At 33.9% G+C, this 20,770-nt stretch overlaps 1 protein-coding gene across 3 annotated transcripts; it reads right to left on the reverse strand.

Annotated features, from left to right (window-relative positions):
* Positions 1–1,619: 1,619 nt before the first annotated feature.
* Positions 1,620–18,926, reverse strand: LOC107414974 (protein MOR1). Of its 3 annotated transcripts, none has more exons than XM_016023203.4 (54): positions 18,456–18,926; positions 18,192–18,297; positions 17,961–18,084; positions 16,881–16,960; positions 16,616–16,793; positions 16,441–16,505; positions 16,227–16,309; positions 15,931–16,016; positions 15,644–15,757; positions 15,290–15,409; positions 14,716–14,818; positions 14,379–14,515; positions 13,900–13,965; positions 13,671–13,794; positions 13,527–13,561; positions 12,858–12,929; positions 12,645–12,752; positions 12,439–12,544; positions 11,853–11,965; positions 11,665–11,752; positions 11,402–11,502; positions 11,106–11,213; positions 10,893–10,998; positions 10,736–10,815; positions 10,500–10,649; positions 10,293–10,368; positions 10,019–10,143; positions 9,810–9,920; positions 9,590–9,739; positions 9,343–9,417; positions 9,171–9,252; positions 8,979–9,097; positions 8,801–8,902; positions 8,639–8,713; positions 8,259–8,354; positions 8,072–8,173; positions 7,837–7,938; positions 7,501–7,683; positions 7,307–7,418; positions 7,092–7,168; positions 6,927–7,006; positions 6,320–6,382; positions 6,071–6,197; positions 5,269–5,391; positions 5,008–5,085; positions 4,766–4,924; positions 4,522–4,680; positions 4,207–4,304; positions 3,460–3,616; positions 3,262–3,378; positions 3,005–3,100; positions 2,809–2,880; positions 2,432–2,717; positions 1,620–2,340 (listed from the first exon to the last, which is right to left on the reverse strand). In XM_016023203.4, the coding sequence occupies exons 1-54, from the start codon at positions 18,613–18,615 to the stop codon at positions 2,069–2,071; spliced, it is 6,087 nt and encodes a 2,028-aa protein (XP_015878689.2). In that variant the 5' UTR covers positions 18,616–18,926; the 3' UTR covers positions 1,620–2,068. The 3 variants fall into 3 exon arrangements, with proteins under 3 accessions (XP_015878689.2, XP_015878687.2, XP_024927390.2); XM_016023201.4 differs by having other exon boundaries at positions 13,527–13,567; XM_025071622.3 differs by lacking the exons at positions 16,616–16,793; positions 16,881–16,960; positions 17,961–18,084; positions 18,192–18,297; positions 18,456–18,926 and having other exon boundaries at positions 13,527–13,567; positions 15,931–16,008.
* Positions 18,927–20,770: the final 1,844 nt, after the last annotated feature.

Consider the following 20,770-nt stretch of genomic DNA (forward strand, 5'->3'; position numbering starts at 1 on the left):
AATGAATCAGCGAAAAATTAAAAATTAAAACTCTTTTTCAAATGACGATTCAGTCTGAATTACCTTTCTTTTTTTTTTTTTTTTCGAATCACAATATGAAGTGCTTTTTAAACCATGATCAGGAACATAAATGGGATCTTTACAAGTGCACCAATAATGTCTGCACATGTTTCTAGAGATTCCTAGTCATACGTAAATTAAAAATATCAGGAAAAAGCATAGCATTGGAACTGTTAGATTCTCAATTTATTATTATTATTTTATTTTATTTTTTATTAAAAGAATAGAAAATATTTGTGATAAAGAGGATGCCAATGAAGTAGAAAATTGGGACAAAAAATAAAATTTATGCGATGGGTCGTAATGAACTTGTGTGATTCGAATATTTATCATTTATATGATGCTAAAAAAGTAGGTTCAGGGTGAACATTTCAATACAAATTATGAGATAATCTCTTTATGAACTCATCGCTGACCAGTTTTTGCTTCGTGTTTTAGTGCTTTGGCTTATATTGAAGAAGATAATAAGACGGCGACAAGTCGTATGGAATTTTCTGTGTTATTATTTTTTAATCTAATAATATTATAATATCAATATAGTTTAGATTCGAAACTGCCCGATTCTGCCTCCTTCAGAGATCGGTTTTTATTTTCAATGACAGTGGGATTATATGATATATAACTTTGAAGCTATCAAAGATATGGAAATTACTTTCTTAGCAAAAAAATGTAGAAAAGACATATGTGAATATACTTCGAAGGGACTTTCAGACACCATTCATTAGTTGTTTGGTGAAGTGGAACACAGAATTTTTTTTTATATTTATTTATTTATTATTTTTTTTTTTTGTGTCTAATAGATTTAGAAGATTAACTTAGGAAGAAAATGGTAAGGATGTTCTTTTTCCTTCTTTCTTCTTTTTTTTTTTTTTTTTTTTTTTTTTTGATAACATTACAATCCAGGATATAGTTAATGCACGTTATAGTAGAAATTATTTTGTAGCATTCTTTTTTTTCTTTTTCTTAGCTTTCCTCTTTATCCTCTAAGCAATTCTGTCAATAAAGGATGGTGAACTATCTAATCAGTATATTATCCAAAAAAATAAAAAATAAAAATATCTAATCAGTAATAATTAAAGAAAAACCCAGCCTTTCTTTTTTATACCCCAAAAAACAAAGAAATAATAATAATAATAATAATAAATGGGGCTTAGTTTCATGCTCCTGATCTGGCATCTTTTAACTTTTAAAGAAGTTCAATTGCTTAGAACCGTGCATCCTATTTAAATTCAGTAATCAGTGTGGCCAAAAAATAAAAAAATAATAAAAAAACAAAACAAATAGGGGTCTGCTGCCAGGCCCATCCTCTTTAGATTCCGCAATTTCTTCTTTTTTAATTTTTATTCATTTACTTATTTTTTTGGTTGAGAGAGAGAGAAGGGGCACAAAACCACAAATTTCACCCCAAATACAAATCAAAATCTGACCTTGTTTTATGCTCCAAATGTGGTGTTATAACTTTTAACAAAGTTGCACAGCTAAGAACTTCACAACCATTTTGGATTTAGCAATTAAAAGCAGAGAGAGGAAAAAATAAAAATAAAAACAAAACCCACATAGAAAGAATAAAGGTCTATATCTAAAACTTTCACTCCAAATACACAACAGTAATGTAGATATCGAATGGCTCTAAAAATGTAGTTTACAGCTGTAGAAAATTAAAGAAACAAAAGCATATATACCCAAAAAGGTTAATGCTGCTACAATATACAATAACCAAATTGCTCAACACGCAATTTAAGTTTGTCATTAAAACCGCTAGCACATGAAAGTGCTATTTTTTTTTTTTCTTTTTTTTTTTCCCCCCAAAACTCTGGCACAACGTCAAAAGGACAATATAATTTCCATATTGATTTATTATACAACGAACACAAGAGGCTTCTACCGGAACGGCAACTGAATTGGATTGCACTGATAACTACTCCCATTCCATTTATAAGAATAGCAACTGCTTACAGGATGAGAATAAGATACTTGAAAATCACCTCAGTCGTGCAATTCATCCTCTCTACATTGGCTCAATGGTCCCACTTTTGAGTCTCTCCATCCGGGCCTGAAGGCCAGATAATGCCTTCTCATCCATAGGGAGGACCCCACTTTGAATGGGATTTTCAACATTCGCATTTTCTGTTGCACGATGAATCTGGACGGAGAGTCCTTGGTTTATATTGTCATTCATGTACATTAATGACCTACTTTCCGTATCCAAGTTCCCAGCAGCTGCTGCTAATTGCATGTTCTTCATCCTCTCTCTAATTGCGTCTAAAGTCCCACCAGTTACTGCAGTTACCATTAACAACTTCATCATTAGGACTTCCTTCACAGACAAAAAATAAGAAAGGTTATTAGACAAACAGCAAAAGAAACTTGCCTCCACTAATATATCTCTCATTTCTTTGGTCAACCATTGAGTTCTCTGTAGTCAGGCCTCTAGAAGTTACAACATTACTTGCTCTATTGTCTTCAGTAAATGATGGCGGTAGATTAAAGTTAGTGGGTTCGGATTTCATATTCAATGATTTTGCATCGTTTAAAGAATTAGTATGTACAGGGGACAGGGGTGCAAATTCTGGGGAAGAAATACTTAAGGAAGATGGAGGAGGGGTTGACAATGGCAAACTTGAAGGTGTCCTTCCAGCAGCTGCATTCTTCTCCATCTGAAATGAAAACCCAAAGCAATTTATTATACATTATTAACTAGATGATGATGTAAAATGATATTTATTCGTGATCATGATGATATTAAACCTGAGCTAAACCATCTCTGATATATGTGCGAAAAGCCTCACTAGCATTTTGGAGCTGAGAAAATATATCAACCTGAAAAAGATATTACGAACCAAATTTTCAAAAACAAACCCATATACAACCTATTCAAAGGAATAGGTGAAGCTAACTTTTAAAAGCCCTCTGGAAATGTAAATTATAGCAAGTCAAAACTTACTTTTGGGTATAGTTGAGTTATACGATACAGTTCATATAGACCAATTGTGCATGTCTGCTTGTCACCAATTTTCTTGAATATGGCAGCAAGTTCTTGCTGCAAGTCAAATAAAGTCAAGAACGTAACTTTTTAGTTATAGGTGAAAGAATGAAGGTGCTATGGGAATTCACAAACAAAATATTATAATTTTTTTATGGCTAAGGGCAATCACAAATAATTAAACTGAGGAACAATAAATGTAACCAAGTCACATTCACCTTCAATTGTGCGTCAGCAGAATGTGTGGCAGATGATGTATTGTTGGCCGCAGAGTCACCCCAATGAGTTTGGCCGCCTGGCCCAGTAGATGTTAACATTCTTGCCGCAGCTAAAGTCTGTCAAGTTGTAATCAAGGTAATGATAGTTTATCCAAAATCAATAATACTGGAAATTAAGTAGCTGAATTTAATACCTACCTCAAGATTTAGATCAATGTAGGCAAGGATAATCGGCTGAGGTTTCATGTCTATAGGAACCATAGAAAGGTGACCTTTAATCGCGGCTCCACGTAGTTTCACAAGTTCATGTAGAACAGTTTTTACCATGCGCAATGGTTTGTCATCAGCACCAGCTCTTTTGGATTCAATCCATGCAAAGAAGCAAGAAGAAAAATATAAATGGGATATACAAATGTGAAGTTACAAGCTATGATGCTCAGACTCGTAGAGATACAGATATAGGATACAGTTGGATACGCCACTTTCCAATAGAATATTTTAACATAGAAAAACACAATGGCTTATTTTTCGTAAACGTAACGCCGTGTGCCATATTTGAACTTTTTTTCTTGTGAGCAAAATATTTTATAGGATAATCATGTTACTGTTGCAAAAGTAGAAGTCTTTTAAAAAAGATGAGTTTCTTAAATCATATAAGATACTTAAACTAGAAACACATGCTTTACTTAAACTAGATAATAAACAAAAATTTAATTATATTAAATTAAATCCAAAAATACATGCATTAGCAGAAATAGAATCATGCATCCCAAAATAAAGAAACTGTCGTATCCTCATATCCATATCTAAATTTTGGATCCATTTTAGCCGTATCCCGTATCTCATATTTTAAATACCCATGTCTGATACCCCCACTCGAGTCTGAGCATCAAAGATTATAAATTCAAGCCCGTTTGGCAAATGTATTTATTAGAAAATAGATACCGTCTTCTAATTTCTTCCATCCCCAAGTCTTGCAGGTACAAATGTATGCTTTGAAGGATGCGATCAAGATCAACCTCGTATATAGTACTTTGAAGAACCTATTCGACAGGAAATAAGACATAAACATCCAAGACCAAGCAGGAGCTTCATAACATGCAATGCTTCAGAGGAAGTTAATCATTTTTGTAGCTATAGTTTGTCCATCCAAGAGCTTCCATTAAACTCTTCAGCATGTGCATGCACATGAGACACTTATTTGAAGATAACTAAAAGTTACCACGAAAAAATATACTACATAACAAGAATAAAATTTACCTTTGTAAGCTTGATTAAACATTTAACAACCAGATCAGAGAACTTCTGATTTCTGACAGCAAAGGTCTCATTTGTTGCAGGTGACGGCCATCTTGAGGGATCTAATGGACGTAAGAGATTAATGAGTACAACAAAGGAGGATGTTCGATCTGCATTATCCTGTATGTTAAAAACAAAGGGTTAAAATGAGAAAAATAGAGTGTTAAAAAACACGGGAAGCAATGCCACAGGAAGTAAATCTTACTAGAATCTTTAGCATTAAGACATTCAAAGCTTTCAGAAGCTGGCTGCCATCATCCATATGGGGAACCCTTTCATCCAAAAGCCATAGCAGGAGCTCAGTAATTAGACTGTCAAGAGTACTCTCCTTGACAGCATAAGCAAGTCTCTTGTTTTGAAAGGTCTGCAGCAAAGCATTAGCTTACAGCATAAGATTTATGTCAACTTAGAATAAACAAACTCAAAGAAATTCGATGGAAAATTTACCTGCATGAGGGTGTTTAAGACATATTTACACGACCTAGATGATGCTCCAGTCAAACTGAAATCAAAAGTCTTGGCTACCTATGTGTGGGGAAAAAGGAAAAGAAAAAAAGCAGGGAAGACTTGTAAATTATCATTACTCCCAGTGTTTAAAAGAACATATTTGATGTTTATATTTGTGAAAAATGTGGAAAAAGCTAAAGAAAGGGGGTAGAACAGAAAGGTAGCATTTATGATTATGATGAAAGCACTGTTGGTAATTGCCTTATTTGCCAAGCATGAGACAAGTCTATCTGCATCCTTCACAAGTTCATCCATTGCACTGCCTTCCGGATCACTGGTGGCCTGTGCCAACTCATGACATACAACCTTCATTCCCTCGACAGACTGGGGAAAAAAAAAGGGAACACCACTTTCAATCTTGAGATTGTTCTTCCTCAGTTTCTTTAGAAAAGAAAAGAAAAACAGAAGCCAACCTAGTCACCCATAGACAAACTATGCTTGCTTATGGTGAAGGCAAAAGGACAGAGCAACAATAGAGAGGCAACTTAAAATCATATCAAACCAATAATGGAAACTCAGTCACTGATTAACCAGGAAAGCTTCTAGAAGAAAAATAAAAAATTGGACAAACTTCCTTGGCCATTAAAATACCAAGGATGAAGTTTATCTAACTAATTAACCTTGTCTAACCCGGAAAGCCCGAACATATATAACATACATACCATATTTAAATTCTAAAGTATCTGCAAGATCTTCTGTTAAATATAATGGACAGATGATATATAGAAGAATTTGGAAGTGTATACTAAAGATTATTTACATAGTATGGAAAACTCAAAAAATTAAAAATCCATGTGAAACATACCAAGACAAGTCTCTATAGAACCATCAAATAATCCAAAGGAGCTCTCTATCCAACAAAATAAAGACAAACCACTTATACAGAATAACTTGAAGTTTCAAGCTAGACATACTGCCACCCATGATTGTAGAAGAAAATAATCAAAGAAAAATCCAAAGCAAAACAATAATATAAAAGAAACACTAAAAACAGGTTGGATACCTGCTCAGGAGAACCAAAGGAAATAATATCAAGAGCTTCATTCCAATCGGTAGGACCACTGCCACCAGCAAGGACACGAGGCATCAGTTGTCTATCCATATGGAGCTCAGGATGTCCATAATTCTTCCTGAAATTGAATGGATATCAACATCAAATAACAGAAATTAGGAGTATCACTAATTAAACTGATGGAAAACCACAATATAATATAGGTTGTAATACAAAACTTGAGAAATCAGAAGTCTATACCTGGCAAGGATGGGGCCAGAGACAGATCGAATGACCTCTCCACTCTGCTCTGCAATTTCAGACCTAAAACGAAAAAAGAAAAGATGTTCAAAGTTTTACACTATCATAATTTTGAATTAGATGTATTCACTCTTTCTAATGAACAATAAATGATCCCATATAAGAACCATAAAGTGACAAATATGATTCAATTTAACTTCTTTATGGTTGATCTTAAAAGAATAAGATGCCTATAAATTCAGCTTTACGTATAACACCAACATTCAAAATCAATGGATTGTTAATGCAGTAATAGAAAGAACCAGGTACAATCATTTTAATCTCAATTAGTGTAATGACAAGTGGGGCAAGAATGGAACGTAGTAGAAAATGTTCATTTTCTTATCTTATTTATTTAAAACCAAAAAAATAAAAATAAAAACATTATTAAATTTTAAGTTCTATCGAGGGACCAGTTACAAAAACAGAGAACCACCAGAAGCAAAATAAACAATTCACATACCTAACAGAGGATTAAAAATTTGACAGCCATAACAACTGTCAAGACCAAAGTCAAGAAAAGGAAAAAACCCAAAAATTAAGCAAAGAACAGATCAAAAGCACATACCCAATTTCCCTAACAGAACGCCTCAATGCCGCTCTAGCTTCACCAGGCTTCCCTTCTTTCCTTTTCTCCATCTCTCTCACCTGGCAAAAGAGCGGGAATGGAAAGATTATAGCACGAAACAGAATAACCTTCAACTTAAAGTTCTGAAAAGAAGTGTATGCTTGCCTTCCACTTAAACCTATCATCTAACATGCTTTTTTGTGCATCAGTTAGTTTTCCAACATATCTCCATATGTCCTCGCCTACAAAAAGTCAAACAAACCAAGTGTTGAGAAGAAAGAACACGCAAAAACCCTGAAGCAACACTTTCACAAAATCAAATTGTTGTGATGATATGACTAACGAATTTATAATGCTTCTTCTACGACATCATAACATACCAAGAATCTTATAACCAGTGGCTAGTGCATTTAAAGCAGCTTTTCTAGTCTCACCATCTCTCTCTGCAGTCAAGCTTGCAACAATTTGCAAGGATTTTAATTGTCCACTAATCTGTCAGTAAAGTGTATGTAAGTACACAATAGTACTCTATATAAATATAAAAGAAATGCAAAATAATGGTCTCTATTACTACCTCAGCACCATGATGATCAATTAAGTATCCAACAAGATCAGCACACTCAATTCGAGTACGGTTGTTTTTAGAACGCAAACCCTCCAAAATATACGGAAAACTCTTTGCAGCTGAATATGTCTGAACAATTTGTTTGGTCAACTCCCGCATCTTTTCTCTTACTTTCTCGATGTTATGGCCCAGCTGCAAGAAATGAAAAATTTTAGCATTTTTTGTCACAAGTGAAAAGCTAGTAGGAACTCAATATCCATAGAACAAAAATAATGTTATGCCACTTATGAAATGATAAAACAAGGATATGCATCATATCCATGCCACCAAGTTTTAAGAGAGAACCTTCTCTATCAAGCATGGAAAAAATATGGCTGCTTCTGATTCAGACAAAGAGTGTCCCTCATCCCTCAAGGTGTCAAAAAGTTCAGGAAGAAATTCCAGCACCTATTGTTCATCATAACAATGCAGTTACATATCAACACAATAATATAAAAACCCTTTAAAATGAAAAAAGAAAAGCAGAAAACACCTAAAAATAGAAAATAATAGTAGTAAAATATTATAATAAACTACACACCTTCAACAAGCATGTTGTGTTTGATTTACAGAATTGTAAAACAAACCACTTCAGTAGTATATCCAAAACTTCAACAATTTCCTTTCCAGTTGAAGGCAGTGCCTGGAATACATACAGAATATTCATGTAAAGGAGTGCATTGGCATTTTCAAAACCAACTTAACAACAGAGAATGCTTGAAAATGACCTTCTGCAGCATCTCAAGCCCATCAACTTGCTTTTTAAAATCTGTGCTTAAAAGTCGTCTATGCAAATCCTCTCTGAAGTATCTCATCATATCATTCTGCATGGTATGCACACTCATTAGATTTCACATAAAAGGAATACCATTTTTATGTCAATGAAGTTAAAAATTTATTTTAGTTTTATTTAAATCATTTCGTTCTGCATGATATGCACACACATATCATTCTATTTTATTCATTAGAGGATTTCTCATTCCCCTTGATACTTGGCATTTTCAGTTACTTTGATAAATTCCAGTTCTCCATGACATAACAAATTAGAATAGACTTAGGAAATTGTATAAACTAAGAAATAGTTCTGTGTGCTATCTATATAAAAAACCTCAAGATCTTGGATTTGTTCTATCCGTGGCTCTTCAAACTTAAATCTCCGAACTACCATTCTTTCTCTGTCGTCCTGCATATAAGACAGTTCAACTTAAAACTCAGCGACATTTCAAAATTGCGAACAAGCTTCAAAGTTGCTATGTCAAGCCAAGTATACCTTATTTGAGTCTTTAACATTAATCAAAGCCTGGGATTGGATAGCTATATCTTGAACAGACATTATCAATTCTGGCCTTGATGCCCTTGTTGCAGTGATTCTCTTTTCAAAATTAAACAAATAATCAATATTCTAGACAAATCATGAAAAGAATGTGGAGGAAACAAGCAAAACATACCGAAGATACAGCTTTGTTTCCATGCTTCAAGACACCATTGGAAGCAGCTGACTTCCCCCCCTTTGGAACGCTTCTGGATGTAGGGCCCATTGCAGTAGCTTTGGTGGATTCCAAGGATTCTAGAAGACAGAATACAAATTAGCATAAAGTATCAAGAAGAGTACAAGGGAGCCAAGTCATGAACAAAAGTACCTTGAAAAGCCCCATAAGGCTTCAACCGTTCAACAACAAGAGTTAAAGCTGGCCCGTGAATATCTTTTACCATCTTCTCAACCTGAATAAAAAAATGTAGAAAAAATGTTCAGGTACCAACCAAGCCATCAAATAAAACAGAATAGGAACCATAATTTGCTGACACTCTTACAGTTTCTTGCGCACTAACTCTCAAGATTTCTATAATGCACATCTCCGCTGCTTTACGAACGTCAGAGGATTTATCCTATAAAGATAGATTCCAAAAAGATTCATGTAACTTTAAATATCAACAGTCTCTGTAGCATTCTTAATCACAAGTATGCAAATATGCTTGTCTACATCTTCATATGCACATTATAGATGAAAACATTAATAAGAAAGGCAGGGGATACTAATTCCTACGATTTATAAATTACCGTCATAGCAGAGGAAGCTGGTTTCAGCAGATGTACAGCATCAGAAAAATCACTTAATCCAGAAAGTTGCCTCGACAACCACTCAAAAAGATCCTTACGCCCTTCTGCGCCAAGCTTGGTGTCTGTCAAAGCTGCCGCAATATAAGGAACCTACAAGAACTTTACTGTTATGACATTTGCCTCAATAACATTATATTTCCAAACAACGCAAGAAAATTACCATTTTATCAAGATGTACAGCAGAAAGCCACGAATCTAAAGTAGCCAAAGTGCATTCTCTCATATGCTTCTTATTGTCGCCCAGACATTTCAAAACATCTGATAGAATTCCCTGAAAACAACCATTTCATGCTTAACTTAAGCTTTTCTAAATAAAAAACAAATAAATTGTTATTTGGTAATTTCCACAAATTAGGAACAGTTAGCAACCTTGCTAGACTTCTCAACAGCTGCTCCCATTGCAGATGCAACATTACCAATAGTTGTCAAAGTCGCCATGACTAAATTTTTGTTGCTGTCATAGAGACGCCCCTTTAAGGCTCCAAATAACTCAACTGGAATTAAACAATAAAATGGAAATTAAAAAAAACCAAAGCTAGTATAACATGGAGAATTAACACATGGGCAACAATCATTAGCCCCTGACAACACCCTATTCCAATTTTTTCTTAAAATCAAATGAGAATTGCATAATAGACATTACCAGTTCCATTTGGTTGGATGCGCTTATTAGCCTCTTCCAAGATTTTATTCACAGCTTCAATTGACTCCAATCGAACCTGCAAAGTGGAATAATAACCGCATTCAATATGCTTCTGATAAATGAGAATATTCTCACATCAGTTACAAGAAAAATAAAGCCAAAAATAACAAATAAATCAGACAGCTTAATATTTGATTATAACCAGACCTTCCAATCTGGACTTTCCAAGCCTTTCAGCAGAGCAGGTGTTATCTTTCCACTAACATCTTCACGTGGCAGGCCATCCAGCCCACCAGCAGAGACTGATGATGTAGTTTCTGTAGCCCGAACTGTTTTCTTTGGAACAGCTGAAACCCCCTGAAAATTGACATAGGACCTCATATAGGGAACCATTTAACAGGGAAAAAATGTCACAAGCAACATGGATAAGGATCTTCATATACCTCAAATGGATTTTTTTCATACTCAGCATCCAGTGCACTAAGCAGTGCAGGTTTGACATCAGCAAGAAACCCTTTAATGTCTGCAAAATAGAAAAATCTTAGTAGGTTTAAGCTGAATAAAGGCATGTAGACTATTCAGACAAAAATGAAAAATCACCTGGACCAACAAATTTATGTAAAGCACCCAAAAGCTTGATAGTTGCATTTCGAGTCGCAGCTGCACTAGATTGCAGTCCAGTCTCTTTACAAAAGTCAATCAAATCCTGAAGAACAACAAATTATACCTTTGCACATATACTAAAAAGTAGCAAATTAATAAGCAAACTATTCAATAAGAAAACAAATCAAGAGGGTTAAGAGCTTTAAACACCTTAAGTTTCAAATGAGAGATGCCAAAGTCTTCTACTGCTGAAACCATCCATGATAGACCCTCACTTAGAACCTTAGGATTCTTGTGCTCTTTCATGATTTTGTATAGCTACAAGAAACAAAATTTGTATTACTTATTTGAGATTAGAATAAATCTAACGCAAACAAAAACGTGAATATTTGGTCCCTGCTGCAGAAGACACTAAATCCATACCGTCAAGAAAAAACACAAAGAACTACAGACAAAGTGTAATCTTCTCTACAAAAAATTAATTAAATGAACTACATAAAACTTACTCTATCAAAAATAAAGCCCGGGCCTACAGCTTCAGACAAAGTAGTGAGGCACTTCATGGCATGAATACGGGTCTTAATATCTGCAACCCGCTCACTTATACCTGTCAATTATACATTCAAAAATAAACCCCAAAAAAAAAAAATTTAAAAATCATTTAGTGCAAGAAATAAAATACCAAAAGATTTGTGTAACTGCCACAAAACTTATTTTAGAGAAGCAACCCTGTGATTGCTCTTTCATTCAATCAAAGAGAAGCTCTTACCCAGAAGGCAAAGCACAACACACTTCTTAGGGAATTTTGTTGCAGTAGAGGCTATGTACGTAACAACTTCAATAACCTGTTGTTGAACCTGCACTATTCAAGCTTCGATAGTTTAGCATGTTTTAACCATTAAAATATTCATCAAAGAAAACAAAGGCAGATTAATTAAACAAAGGAACTTCATATACCTGAACATTTTTCTCACTCCAACCAGGGACAGCACATAGTAATCGAATCAATAACTCAACTGACTGGTCAAGGCCCTGCAGACCTTCCACTTGTTGTTTAAATGAAGATATAGCTGCAACAAAAATTTTAAATCAAATATTCAATTAAAATGTTCAGCAGGCAACATGAGGAAGCCATCGTATCCCAACCAATCCTAAAGCATCCACAAACAAATTATAACCACAAAATACATTATGCTTCAGCATAAAAAGGTCCATCTACTAATAATTGTTGACAATCTATTATGTTAGCATGATATAGATAGTTATTCCACTACCAATCAGTTCAAACTTTGAGGAATGAAGGAAACTCCTACAACTATGAAATGTAAAATGTCATAATAATAGGTGTTGTTTAAGGAAACTAATACAATCATGAATCGTAAAATATCATAATCATAGATGTCAAAGCCTATAAAAAATCACTACTTTTTAAATTCTGTCAGCTTCCCCCTGTAACTACTTTACAACATGCACATAACATAAATAATAGAACAGCATTTGTATATTGCATGACTAATGCATCAATGATTTCTTCATCAAATACCTTCAAGCCGTTCTTTCCATGCAGTGCTCTTCAATTGGGAAATGGTATCCGCCTGTATAAGAGAACCTAATCTGCTTTCAATCTCTTCAAGACTCATTTCTGCTGGCTGCACATGTTAACCAGAGAAGATATAACAAACATATTGTGGAACAGTCCGGCCAAATGGACATAGGAAGGAAAATCCCACAGACAAGTAACTGGTTTACCTCAACATCTTCTGGTTGTTCAACAGATTTAGAAGTTTTCTGTTGTACAGGTGCTTCTCCTTTCTTGGTTGCACCTGTTTTAACAGAACCTGCTTTTTTGTTGGCAGGCTGAAAACATGATCATTGTATTGATTAGGAAACATCGTGATTATAGTAACTCCACATGAAATGTAAAATAGAATGTCGACAACAACAAATGGTATAAAAACTTACAGCGGCTTGAACCGGTCTTTTTCCACTAAGCATGCTTGCTGCTGACCTTCTAACAAATGAAACTTCTGAAGTCTGTATACAGTTAAACATGGTATAACACCACCTTTAGCACCAAAACATGTAGCATCTAAAATGCTTCTCTAATTAGCAAACCTAAATTTTGTTACCCTCCTCACAAAGGTGAGGAGCATCCTATGCCCAGGAGTTTTGCTCATGCTTGCAATGACACTCTCATATTCATATTTATGAATCCAAAGAATTGGATTTCATTTACTATACTAGGTTGATGAAAATGATTTAGAATAATAAGGAAGGATTTTTTATGAGAATATGACAAAATACAAAACAGTGCAAGATCTTAAAATAGAGAAGTAAACTCTCATATAACTCCACTAGAGCTTGAAAGCTGAAACTCATTAATTTCAAATATAGCAGAATATCAACTAGTACAGATATGCAGTTCAATAAATGATCATAAAACACCAAAAGCATTCCCCTCTACAACCCTCTATTTCCATAACAGTCAGTTATTAAGTAAAAAAGAAAGCAAGCTAGTGAATAAGAAGCCACTATGGAGGAGACAAATAGATATCTATGCATCCAGCTTGCTGCAAGTATTAAAATAATAACAAAAAGCCTGAAACTCAAATTAAAGGAAAAAATACTAACCTCCGAAGAGGGCACAGCCACACCAGAAGTTTGGACTGCAGCTGGCAGAATATCAAATATACAGAGAAAACTAGAAAATAAGAAATCAATAACAACTGAAGGAATAAAATGATGTTCTACCCACTAGAGGTTCATCTCACAAACCTGAGCTTGTAGTTGTACCGGTAGATGTACCACCTTCAGAACCCATAATCATGTCAGATAGCTTTTTTCTTCTCACATCATCAAGTTTCTCTAATGACCTCTCTAAAGGTCTCATACCAACCAACTACATGAAATGAAAAACATGAAAATCAAAAATTATGACGCCAGTAGTTAAAACTTAAGAATCAAATTTCAACCATATATCAGTTAGTTTAATTGAAAATAATACCTTAGCTATCGCTGCCAGAGCTGAAAAGGCTGCATCTCTCACTTCAGGGGTCCCATCATTGAGGCACTAGAAGGTCCAACTTAAATAATTAAAAAAATTGCATACACAAATGACAAAAAATGAAACAGAATCTATTTTTTTCTCCTTTTTTTTTTTTTTTTTTTGATGGGTAGTAAATCCAGATGCTAATGTGTAACTACGCATTTTGGTTGTGAGTCAGAGGAAGAGCAATCAATCAATGGAACAATTCACAGTCAGAAAGAGGTTTCAATCACATGATCACAACTGAACATTACTTCAAACCCTATGAACTATGCTTCCAAACTTGTTAAAAAAATAAATAAATAACAGAAGCTTTTGTTTCTAAGAATACAGAGCAAGCAGTGCTGAGCGCATGGGCAGCTTTAGGAATATCCAAATTACTTAAGCTTGTAGCAACAATAAAACAAATAAAACTGCAGGTATGATCATGCACTTACCTCCATAAGGATAGGAACATAATCCTTGTGCACTTTCAAAACAATGGCCTTGTTACTTGTTTCAATACAAAATGTTATCCAGTTCAAAGTTAAAGAACGCACAAGAGGAACTTTATTTTTCACTGCCGTTCTAACATCTGCAACAAACAGAATTCGTTACGTTGTATATAGGAAAAGACAAAACAAAATACATATGTATATATATACACGTGTATATATATATACACGTGTGTATATATATATATATATAAAATATTGATCAACAAGAAAAAAGACTTTGTGTCAAAACAAGTTATCTGGACTTCATGTTCTAGCATAAAAGAAAAGTTATACTTGCCTTCAACAATATCAACAAGACTTAAACAACCAGCCTTATGCATTGCTTGAAGTGTTTGAGTTAGTGCCTCGGCCAAAGCAGGTTTTTTCTCTTTCAATTTTTCCTACAAAAGGGGGGAAAAAATTAGACAGGCAAAAATTCAAAAAGGTTTTTCATGCAACAACTTAAACGTATAAGAAAATGAAAATGAAAAACACAATGCTGAAGTAGAGCATATGAAAAATACAGTCCCCTAGAATTCAGAACTTGGATTTATTAAATCAAGGTAATAAAATAAAATAAATAATATATTTAAAATGGTCAAAATTAATACTATGGAGTGCCTTTAAAAAATATGACTAATCTAAAAGTAAAAGCTAAGATTTGCATGTTTACTGCGAGTCAAAACCTCACTAGAATAGTGAATAATTACTATGAATAGCAATTGCAATTAATATGCCCAACCAAAACTACCAACATGCACAACTCTAATCACCTTCACTGCAAATTTGAAACTTTAGCTTTATACACTTTTAATCTGAATAAAATTTTGAAAATTTTTTTTCTTCTTGCCAATGAAGAAAAGTAGGCTTACAAGTAAAACTGGCAATAAGAAGCGTGAGCCCCCGGAGAAATGAGTTCTTAGACCCCGGGCAAGATTGCCAATAGCTTGGACAGCTTCAACTGCCACTGCAATGTTCACATCTGTTATAAGCTGCAGGAGAAAACAGTAAAACAAATCTTCATTCATATATTCAAATATCAACGGCATGAGAAACCATAAAATAACAAGAAACATATCCAAGTAAAACATTGAGAAAAACAAAGTCATGCGTTTCAGTGCACGATATTGAACACACAATTGGAACCCAGCTAAAATGCAGCAGGCTTTCTTGTAGTCCGATATAAACAAAACTGCTCCAAAGCTCAACATAAAACAATGAAATACCTTCTTTAATGTCCGACATATTTCAGTGAAGTCACCAGGTGCTATCTTTTTTGTTGAAGCAAGTTTAGTTAGCTCTGCAACAGCCTCTTTACGTTCTGACCACTTTGTGGCTTTCTAAAAACATGGACACAATGTTAGACAATTATTCTAGCAACAGAACAACACGCCATGTAAAATTATTTTTTTCCCCACAAAAACAATGTCAATTTTACTTCTACAACCAAACAAAAAAGGAAACAACTAAAAAGGTCCTTGAACCTTGAACTTAGAAAGGGATAAAAACTGACCACTCCATCCCAGAATCCAGTCTTCTCCAAAGGAGTCAATATATCAACAGGATCAATAAGCTCATACTCGTCTATTTCCTGAGGAGCTGACCATCAAGATACAATTAGATAAAGCATTGATAAATCGGTAAAAGGAATTAAATATTAATATTAACATATCTAAAGGAATAACAAACGCCCCCCCCCCCCCCCCAAAAAAAAAAAAAAAAAAACCTGCTATAAAGAGAAGAATAAGTTGATATAATCTAAAACATGGTTTGTAAATGTATACCAGTTCCCAAGTGTCAATCACATACCATCATCTGTTGATTCTTCAGAAGGGCCCGCACCAACAGCTTCAGACATGACTTCCTTTTCCGGCTCCTTGTCTTGTTCAGACCTAAAAGGATATTTGAAAATAAAATATATAAACAAGATCAAAACACCACGTAAAAGATTTAAGAAAAAAAATCCAACCACCTACACTCTTGCTCATTAAATTAATAAGCTAACTGAAAATAGTGTCTTCACCTTATTTTGCGAGTTGGCCTGGCTGTCCCTGTTACATTGACGAGCTCAGCCTCCAACTCTTTTTTCTTCAGGGGGGAAAAAAAAAAAAAAAAAAAAGGAGGAGACATTACTCAGTTATTTCCAATAGAAAGTAGACATACTTACCATGTATAAATATAAAGCTATTTAAACATACCATTGTGTCACGCATCTTCTCAAACAGTATTGATTTTACAGGGTCTTTCCCTATCCAACGGCAAAGCTCAAGGGTAAGTCCTTTAGAACATGCACGTACATTTTGATCTTGGTGATCAAAAAGTTCAGGAAGCATCTTCAAAATCCTCTTTGGAGGAAGGATTTTGGACCCAAATTCACTACGAAAACATAAAAATACCAAAAGTTAAGACATAAACTAAAACACTAGAGGAACAGTTTGCGCAGCAGAAATCTCAAGTGTACACCTTAAAGCTTGGAACATAACATCAACTGCAGGCACAACAGCTTTGGCAACTTTGTTTTTTATAGCTTTCTCCATTGCATCCTACAGAAAAACACAACCTTTGTGATGCTTCCCAAAACCTCTAGACCAACCACAGTGAAGTAGAATTTATAATGCCGATGGACCTCAAAATCATAAAAGTAGCACAGTTTACAGCAAACAGTAGTCAAAGAGGATAACAATTCCAATAACTAAACATACAGTAGAAAGAAGATATCACATCAGACTCATTTAATTAGGTTCATTAAAACATTTTAGAATTAAAGAGAATCAATTTAATTATCAACATAAATTTAAGAAATATATATGAAATTAATTAAAATATTAAAATACTAAAATGTAAATAACATTCACTTTTACATAAAAAATTTAGATAATAGTAAACCGTGATAAAGGTTTTAGTAGTAAACAACATTTTTTTTTTCTTTATCATCGAATCTAAGGTTCAAATTCTTCTAGTATTCAAGGCTATTTAATGTTTAAGCTTAAATCGAGCTTCTAAGTTCAAACTTGGACACATGTTTAAATATACGCTCCTCATGTAAGGAGTCAAGCTTTAGCCTAGCATGAATTTGAACAAAAAGCTTTAAACAAAGTCCAACCCCTCCTAAAATCCTTCAAGACAGCCCATTTGCATTCGTATTTGTAACCTGACGTATCCAAAAAAAAAAAAATCTTCTTTGTTGAAATTTAGCTTACTATATACATTCCAAAAGACAGCTTATACAAAGAATCCCACAATTGTGCAAAACCTAATCAATCTGACTCCATGCAGATTACAAATTTACAATGACTACCTACTTGGAGGGAACAACACGCATACTAAATTATCCATACCAAGTTAATTAGAGTTACGCAAACAATTAAATTAATCAGTGTTACATTTGCACGGAAAATATACAAAAGCCATGCAACCAATGACAAAGAAGAAAAAAGAAAGAGCATATAATGTCAATATAAGCACTTTAGAGAACCCAAAGGGGGAAAAAAAAAAAAAAAAAAAAACGCAAGAAAAACAGAAACACCGAAATGGATGACGTACCAAGAAAGCTTCAACAGCCTCCAATTCAACCCATAGCAAAAAAATAGCTTGAGCCTTCTCCACAGTCTTGGGCCTACCCGTGAGGCATTTCGCCACTACCGCATCACATACTTCCTTGGCATACCTATTACACAGTAACAAACACTTTACAATTGCACACTCAAAACATGTAAAAAATAATAATAGCTAAAAAAAACAAAAAACAAAAAACGCTGAAAATAAAACTCAAACCTCCCAGCATCAGCATCGGCGGCTCGTAAATAGGCAATTAATGCATCAAGCGCCTTCTCTTGCACCGGCGCATTGGAATCTGCCACCGTCTTCCTAAAAAAGGGACCTAAACAAACAAACAACAAAAACAACAACAAAAACCACAACCAATCAATCCGAAATGCACAGTAAACAAATCGACCTTCACAGCCAAAAATGAAAGCCCTACGCAGTGAACAGAAGTGAAAATAAATAAAATAAATAAATAAAAACCCTCCGGCTTACCAAATTCACGAAGCCGACCGTCTTTGGGATCGGTGATAGAGTCGCAGACGGAAGCCAAGTCAATGTTAGCCTCGTTCCTAACCTTCCAGTTCTTGTGAAATAACCGATCCTCCCATGGAAGTTTCTTCGCCTCCTTCAACAATTTCTCTTCCTCCGACATTTTTCAAACTATTTTTTTTTTCCTTCAAAATTCTTATATATAATATCTACACAGATAAAAAATTCTAACACCCTGCCGATCTGATCTCGGAAAATGGCAATGCCGAGAAAAAGAAAGCACTTCTCAGCCGGATCGAAAATAAGATCGAGAAGTTAGATCCGAAATGAAATTTCAAAAATTTAAACCTTTTTTTTTCCCCAAAAATATGGATTTTTTTATTTTTTTGGGGTTTATTTTGGTTTTATTACAAAACCAAAAAAAAAAGAAAGGGTGTGTGTTTGTGTGTATGTGTGTTTAGGGGGGGATGGAAGAGAGAGAAAGACAGAGAAGCCCAATCAAGAAGTGGCAGAAAAGGACGCACTGTTGGGTTTTAACTTTATTTAGACGGCAGATACACTACAATAGCCGGGTTTCCAATTTTTTTAAAAAAATTCTTTTTGTTCTTCACACGACGTCGTTTTGGCCCAGTGGTTTTGATTTTGCCCGTTGAGGTGTCGCAATCTCAGCCATTCATTTTCAAATTAAAGGCCGGCATTGCGGTGATCTCACGCTATGGATTTTAAGTGAAATCCAGCAGATACTCATCCGGAGCGTACAACGTCCTTGTCTTAGCCCTCCCACTAGTAAGAAAGGTGTAACAGTGTGAGACCGTGAGTTTGTGTTGTAATAATGGTCTATTGTTTGTTTTTAACTCATGGCATTCTTTTAAAATTTTTATGGTACTGAGTCTTGGAATTTTAGGGATTATTCAATCAAGATTTTAATTGATTTTGATCGACTTTCCAATTCCATATAGTTTTATGCGATTTTATTTTAGTTTTTTTTTTGTATTTTTTAACAATATTTTTATTAGATAAAATTACTTTACTTTTAAACAGTTCAATTCCAAATAAGGTTTCTTAGTAGACATGTGGCAAAATAAGGTGTCTCAGATTTGTAGGATGGAAAATTTAAAATATTTTCAGCAAAAAAAAAATATATATATATATATATATAGAAAGGAATTGGTCCGTAATTTGTTTTAATGATTTTTATTTTTGGATAAATGTACTTTATTTTAATGATACTTTTACCTTGTTTTTCTTTTTACATCAAAGATTTAATAAGTATTAATTTCAATTGATTTTTTCTTTTTTTTAATTGTTTGGCTCAATTTCAGGCAATGTTTAAGATTAAAATTTTAAGAAATAATGTTTTGACTAGTCTTAGGCAATAAGTGGCAATGAGGTGTCTCAAATTATTAGGATTAAACCAGGCCAACAAATTTACTCAGTCATTTGTTGTTCAGTTTTAAAAAAGTCATATGTTGTTCCAATGACAAATTTACCTTCTTTTTTTTTTTTTTTTTTGACCTACCAAAATTTTCAATTACTTGTGTATAATTTGGTGACATTGTAGGCAAATCTTAACTTGTTTATCATAAAATCATGCATTCATGTACTCTTGCAAAACATACTATCGCAACTAAAATTACATTTTTTTAATGTTTGAGTCTTTCATTACTTGGTGTTTAACTATGACCATTTAAATAATGCAATTGTTTACCCTTTTGACAGAGATTCAAATTATTATAGATATCCTATTTCCACTAAATTGAATGTTACATAGACAATTAATCAGTCAAGTATCCCAAAACTAAATGAAGAAGTTCAACTTCTTAATTAAATAAATAAATAAATACTTCGTTTTCCAAACCTTATTTGACATCATGTTACAAGTCACATGCACTTCAATACAGAGTTTGATCCATCTATCATCATATTCAACAAGCCTTCTGTCTGTCAAAATCCACTACACCAAAAAGAAATATTCCCTGGCTTCTTTACAAACTATAATTTTCACACGGTTTAGTAAATATTATTTACCAAAAAAAACAAAATCTATTATATATGCTGCATTAGGCTAGCCCTTTTTAACATTAATGATTCACAGCGTCAGCCTAGTTTACATGCACTATTTATATAGCTTGAAAACTATGTGGCTATACTATTACCAAAAAACAAAATGTTATGTAGCTATGCTATTACCCAAAAAAAAAAAAAAAAAAATGCTATGTAGCTATACTATTACCAAAAACAAGAAACCATATAGCTATACTATTATCAAAAATATTACCCTGGCTAAAGTTACCGAATGCTATGGCCTTTTGTTAGCT

The sequence above is a fragment of the Ziziphus jujuba genome, chromosome 8 (genome assembly GCF_031755915.1).
Source record: "Ziziphus jujuba cultivar Dongzao chromosome 8, ASM3175591v1".
Classification (NCBI taxonomy): domain Eukaryota; kingdom Viridiplantae; phylum Streptophyta; class Magnoliopsida; order Rosales; family Rhamnaceae; genus Ziziphus; species Ziziphus jujuba.